The 6,492-nt window shown below is 35.2% G+C and overlaps 1 protein-coding gene across 1 annotated transcript; it reads right to left on the reverse strand.

Moving 5' to 3' along the window:
• Positions 1 to 4,397: 4,397 nt before the first annotated feature.
• Positions 4,398 to 6,492, reverse strand: LOC107727413 (uncharacterized). The gene is made up of 6 exons (XM_016537276.1): positions 6,428 to 6,492; positions 6,247 to 6,326; positions 6,125 to 6,155; positions 5,589 to 5,897; positions 5,179 to 5,301; positions 4,398 to 4,472 (listed from the first exon to the last, which is right to left on the reverse strand). The coding sequence occupies exons 1-6, from the start codon at positions 6,474 to 6,476 to the stop codon at positions 4,423 to 4,425; spliced, it is 642 nt and encodes a 213-aa protein (XP_016392762.1). The 5' UTR covers positions 6,477 to 6,492; the 3' UTR covers positions 4,398 to 4,422.

Here is a 6,492-nt window from a genome sequence, read left to right on the forward strand (position 1 = left end):
CATGATGACGTTTTATTTCACAACCATTAAAGTATTCGATTTCTACAGCGACTCATTTGGCGCACATCATTCTCTTTCTATGAAACCTGTAAACCACATTCACCCGTTCTAACTCTATAGCGATACCAACTCTATAGCGGTTTGTCCGAGCATTGCAATTATTTTGCATTTACGTCTGTCCTGTGCGCGGCATATTATTTCTTCTGCGCGGCCGCGCACGAGCAGTGTTGCCAACTTAGCAATTTTGTTGCTAAATTTAGCAACTTTTCAGACTACCCTAGCAACCTTTTCTTCCAAAAGCACCTAGCAACAAATTAAGCTATTTTTACATTTTATTTGGCTACTTTTAGTAACTTTTGATAAGTTACTCAAACAATACGAAAACACAAAATACAATGCATAATTTAAAATGTAGGTAAAAACCTGTGAATTTTTTTCTTAAGAGTGTAGCTTACTGAATACTAATAAACTGCTTAAAACTATAATTGTTCAGAATGTGTAGTTTTACTAGTTTACTAGCTAATAAAAAAACAACAACTTGTAATCGTTCAAAAATGTGTAAGTGTTCAATAATTAAATGTATATAAAAATAGTTATTTATATTTTAACATTATATTATGCATTTATATTATTTTACAAACAAATCTAAATTAACATATAAAAATATGTTTTTGCTGAGATTTGATGTAGTGACACAATTTTGCGTCGTGATTACGTAATGACGATTACATCACAACGTCATTCAGCAACTTTTAGCAACAAATCGACCTTCCTTTAGCAACTTCCCCTGAAAATTAGTTGGCAACACTGCGCACGCGCGCAGCTTAGAGGGAACATTTATACATTTATTTTTTAAAAAAGGATGTAGCAAAGTCTTAATGTAATAAAAGTTAATATTCATTTCAACTACAAAAGAGATGTTATTATTATTATTATTATTGTTTTATTCATGGTTGTTTTGTCTTCTGTTCTGTTCTTCCTTCAGAAAGCCGCAAGGTTCTTTATGCATTCTCATAGTCTTTGCTGAATGTCTGGTATGACCTCTGTTACTTGAAACACACACGGTGTTATTCTGTCAGTGTGTGAACTGCGAGTTAACAATCACTGCTGGATCTAGTACTGCTTTGAAATTCATAATTTTCACTGCTGCAGACAGAATTAACTAGTAAATGATGAACAACAACAACAAAGAAGGAGGAAAAGTGGATGTAGAATAAAGACACTTCTTCCTCATGATGATTCAAGACTACAAAGCAAAACCAAAACCACAGGCAACAAGTACTTGAGTGTGCAGAAATAATATACAGATCACAGACAGACACTCACAGGCAACATGCACAATCATTAACTATATGTGCACATCAACATCAGGTTCCTTCTGTCCTCCATCTGCAAACCATAATGCTGAACACTGGGACATATGAGATACACCAACGTGCTGGTGAAAAACTGAACATCTTTATCTAAACAAGTTTACTTTTCAGGGTCCCTGAACTGACATACACATTTTTTTTGCCACTTTCTACTTTTTGTATGGATGATACTTGAATTAATACATAGATTTTATTATTTTATATTTACAATTCACATTCTCTAATAATCCATGCAAGTAATCGTTATGATCTTAATACAAGGAATATAACACCGTACATTAAGATCTTAATATAAGAATTTTTTTTGGAATATAATATACCATACCACAGCTACTGCCCCCTGCTGTATGTAGTCAGAAATCAAAGCTACAGCAGTAAATGAAGCTTTTTATTTTTATATTCACTCATTTAGGAGACATTTTTATCCAAACTTATTAATGGGGAATGTTACAGCATAAGCAATTCATCCTAAGGAGAAAGTAAATTGAATGTGACTGCAATTCACAGTTTTAAAACTGGTGAAAGTGAAGTTTGACAGCAATAGTGAAACAGTAGAGATGTTTTCTTTAGGTTAAGGTAGTTGACAGTATAATAACTGACAGTTGACATGAAAACCATGTGACAACACAACAGTACAGGCTACAGTCATAATCATCGTCATCATCATGTACAGTAAAATGTAATAGAAATAATATAATATTCCAAATAAAATAAAAAATACAAAAGATTAATTTAATAATTCATATATTTTATGACAATAAAAGTTTTTTTCTTCAAGTCTGTTTTTCTCTCTTCAGAAAACGATGATTTATGCATCCACATTGTCATTGTTGGTAACATTGATGGGGTCTGTGTTAACAAAAGTGTACAAAGAGTTCACAGTGTTAGTCTCTGTGTGCTGTTAAACTACAGGCATCCTCTTCTTGACGAGATGGAAATGTCACGGTTTGGCTTAAATGACGGCAAAGGGCCCCTGCAACCCGGTGAATAACTTTACTGACAGTCGATTTATGAATGTGGAAAACATCTCCCACTACAGACTGGAATCTCCCAGTTGCAAAAAAAAAAAACCGCTATAAGCAGCTGTAACACGCAGGTGGCGAGTGGTTGCGCTGGGTGACACGGTCAAGGTCGTCTTCCAGTTTTTTAGCGATCTCATAGATTGCGCGATGATCAAATCGATATTCTCACAATAGTTTTTTGTCATTAAGATGGTCCAGTGGGTTCTCCCTATCACAAAAAATTTGCCTTGGCACATCTTTAACAGAATCTATAAACTATAAAGCCTTGTCACCTAACTTGTGTTCGTGAAACTCTTAAGGTAAAGTTTTCCCAACCTTAGACTTTACTTAGGAAAATGACAGTTAATGGGCTTTATGCAGCACTTAACGGTTTTTAAGGGAATACTTAAGTGAAAAATATATACTTAAGGGAGCTTCTAAAGGTTTATGACGTTTCACTTAAAGAAACCCTTAAGTAACACTTAAGGGTTATTTTCAGCAACAACCTTAAGTTTAAGGGAAACTTACACTTAAGGTGCTTTATGCAACTGGGCACAGGTGTCAAAGTATTAACTAAGTTATAAATGACTGAGATAAGATGTTTATCACTGGGTTTAAGATCGAAAGAATGGTCTAATGCATATTCTGGGGGACGATTTGGGAAGTGAGGGAACAGTTGCCACCCATAGTTGATTGTTTGCTTCAGTTGAACTACCAAGGACTGAAATGCTCCAGGAAAGCTCTTTTCATGCTGAGCAAATCAAAAGGAGCACAGCTGATCACAGTTGAAAGTCAAATGGCCCAGTTTATCAGTCAGTTTTAGGAGGTGGGTGATCCTTTTTCCAACTCAGTGATTGTTTTTTTATTTATTGATTGATTTTTTCTGACATGTTGGTGTTATATCTTTCACTTGGATGTTATAAGTTACACTTAGTAAATACAGCTGGATAAAACAAAAACTGTGTCCGTCTTCATTTCAGGCTGCAAAGAGCAAAGTTTCACATGTGAACCTGTTGTGTGATTGCAAAGACGTTGCATTAATCTCTGTGTGAACTTGATCAGTAAAACCGTGTAGGGAGACGGGCGCCAATTTATTTGGGTTTTACCCATTCCTAATTTTTCTTCTGTTTTTGTTTTAGTCAGGCAGAGTCTTTAATATTGTGTTCTTTTGTTAGGGAATTTATGTCACTTAAACCCTTTAGGAAGTCCTTGTTTTGTTTGTTATTTTGGCATTGCCCTCACCTGACGACCTGGGGCCTGTACCATGATGGTGGCTGAACAAACTCACGGTTACAGGATTAGTTTTGAGTTGACAAAACCAAACCACTCCAATCCGGCTTTGTTGGTACCATGAAGCTGATCGTCAACTTTCTCTGTCAACTCGGGCTTGATCCTGAGTTAATGGAGCACGTGCACATGAAAGTGTGACATCATTAATGAACATCCAATCACATGCCTTGAAACTGTGATTCACTTCTTGTGAGAGAGTCAGTGCGATTCACTACCAAAGAATAAAAGATTGAACAAGTCCCTATTGCAGACTTGGATGTTTGGGGTGGGTGATGATGATAAGACCAAAATCTTATTTCACAATATTTTAAAAAGATTATTTCACAATATAAGTATTTTTGTTATTTTATTTTTATTATTCAAGATAAGAACAAAGAAGAACAAGATCACATTAATGCATGCAAGTAATCACTTTTATTTTCTTATAAAAACATATGTGAAATATACCATACCACAGCTTCTGCCCCTTGCTGAATGTAGACAATTCAAAGCTACAGCAGTAAGGGAAGCAGTTATTTTTATATAACAAACGATTTTATCCAAAAATTTAAGAATGAAGACTGTTACAGCATAAGCAAAAACATGTAAAAAATGACATCTTTATAAAATAGTGCTTGTAATAATATATTTCATAAATTCCAAATAAAATAAAAAATGCCAAAGGTTAGTTGAATAATGAATAGATTTTTCATTTATATTTCATTTTTATACATTTTTGTTTTTCTTCAGGCCTGTTCTATTCTCTTCTGAAAGAGAATTTATGTTTCCACGTAGTCATTGTTGGTAACTGCTGTGGGGTTGATGGAGTCTGTTAACAAGTTTACAAAGAGTTCAGGGTTAGTTTTTGTGTGCTGTTAAACTACTGAAGCTTAAGCCTGATCCAAATCTAATCTTGAACCCAAATTCATTAGTAAGGACACACCAAACCAAACCAAACCTCGTCAGATTATCATCACATCAAGGACAAATATGATCAGAAGATGTAATGCTAATATGCTAGAGTTGTCTTCATTAGCATTGCATGTCAAAATGCATCTCACCCCAATAACTGGTGTGAGATTTTAAAGCAGACATACACAGAAAACTATATACTATATACAGGTACATCTCAAAAAATTAGAATATCATGAAAAAGGTCAATATTTTTTGTCACTCATTTCAGAAAGTGAAACCCATATATTATATAGATTCATTACACATAGAGTAGCGCCTACTGTGATGTGCCACAAGTCATCAGCATTAAGAATGAGGAAGAGAAACTCAGTTCATTTACTTTAATCTACAGCTCTGAAAACCAAAGCCTGCATGTTAGCTTCTTGAAAGGCATCTTTAGCAGCCAGAGTAAACGATGATTGAGCCAGTAATCAAATGAAATACATAAAGACGCATTTTGAAATGCTCTGAGCATAGTGTGTATGAATTTTCATTATTAGGTTTAAATCTGACTGTAGTCATCAGGCCTTCAATAATATTCATTGCTGCTATAAATGAGTGCGTAACTAGTAAACACACACCTTTAGTTTTGCTCCTTATGTGGGTCACGATCACTGCTGCAGTCATGATGAACAGACCAACAGCAATGAAAGAGGAAAAGCAGATGTAGGATAAAGATAGTCCTTCCTCGTGATGATCAAAGACTGCAAGGAAATGCAATGACAGTCAAAATATGTTTTGGCTTGTATGCACTGAAATATAGTTTCATACTGACACTCCAGTGATCAGCTGTATCTTGCTGTATTAATGTATATTTTTTAAATGGCTAATTATGCATCCTAAACATCAGATGAGGGTGAAAGAGAGTTGGGGGAGAGAGAGAGATAAAAAAATAAATTTTAAAATAGGAAAATGCAAACCTTTAGCAATATTGTATGATCTTTGGGGGGATGTAACATCTAAACATAGTTGCAGAGATGTATTTGTTTACCTGATCCACTGTAATTGTAGGTCTGGCTGCGCAGGTTCCTGACATCTAAACCAAAATCAAACTCATGCACACAGGTGAAGGAAGCAGGTGGACTCGCTGTGACCAGAAACACACATATTTCTGAGGAATCTAAAGAAGAGCATTTCAGTAGTTCCATGGTGTAGTTCAGTTCACTCTCCACAGACAATTTGAATGACTGAAATCTGTATCTCCTTTCAAACATTTGGGCAAACTTGCACAGCACGATCACATTCTCTCTGTCCTCCATCTGTCGGTACACTGTGATGTTGGGGTCTGGGACATCTGAAACTGGAACACATCAACATGCTGGTGAATGGAAGGGAGGCCAAAAGGGAGCCAAATGATGCAAAGTTGTTGTTTTGAGGAATGTAATTAATGCTGCTTTTAAATTATTCCTAGTGTTTTGGTTTACTAAAAGACATCAACAATAATAAAGAATCACTTCAACTTAAACATGATAAGCATTTATTGTATTTCAAGGACCTTTAATGCAGTTAAACAAAATTTGTTCATACTTTCATGTTCCTCAGTGATGTCTCCAATCATCTGAAAAGGAAAGTCCTGTCAGGCAAAGGAACAGAAAAAGATTATAAATGTAAAATTATTTGTTCTATTCTAGGGCTGAGAAAAGACATACAACCACATCCCCTGAAAACCAATCGTATAGGCTGTCTGGAAGCATTTCATCAGTCCAATCTTCTGATTCCTGACATTTCTCTGGATAAACAGACGGCAATAGTTTATTATTAATATATGATTTACTCCCTGTTCACATTGTGGAGTAAAATATAAAACATGGGAGAAAATGTTGTACTTACGTGAAGCTAACATTACAACCAGCAAAAGGGCATGTGAAAGGAGCTTCATTGTGCATCAAACGATG

Source organism: Sinocyclocheilus rhinocerous, unplaced genomic scaffold (genome assembly GCF_001515625.1).
Source record: "Sinocyclocheilus rhinocerous isolate Xijiao unplaced genomic scaffold, SAMN03320098_v1.1 scaffold487, whole genome shotgun sequence".
NCBI classification, from domain to species: Eukaryota; Metazoa; Chordata; class Actinopteri; order Cypriniformes; family Cyprinidae; genus Sinocyclocheilus; species Sinocyclocheilus rhinocerous.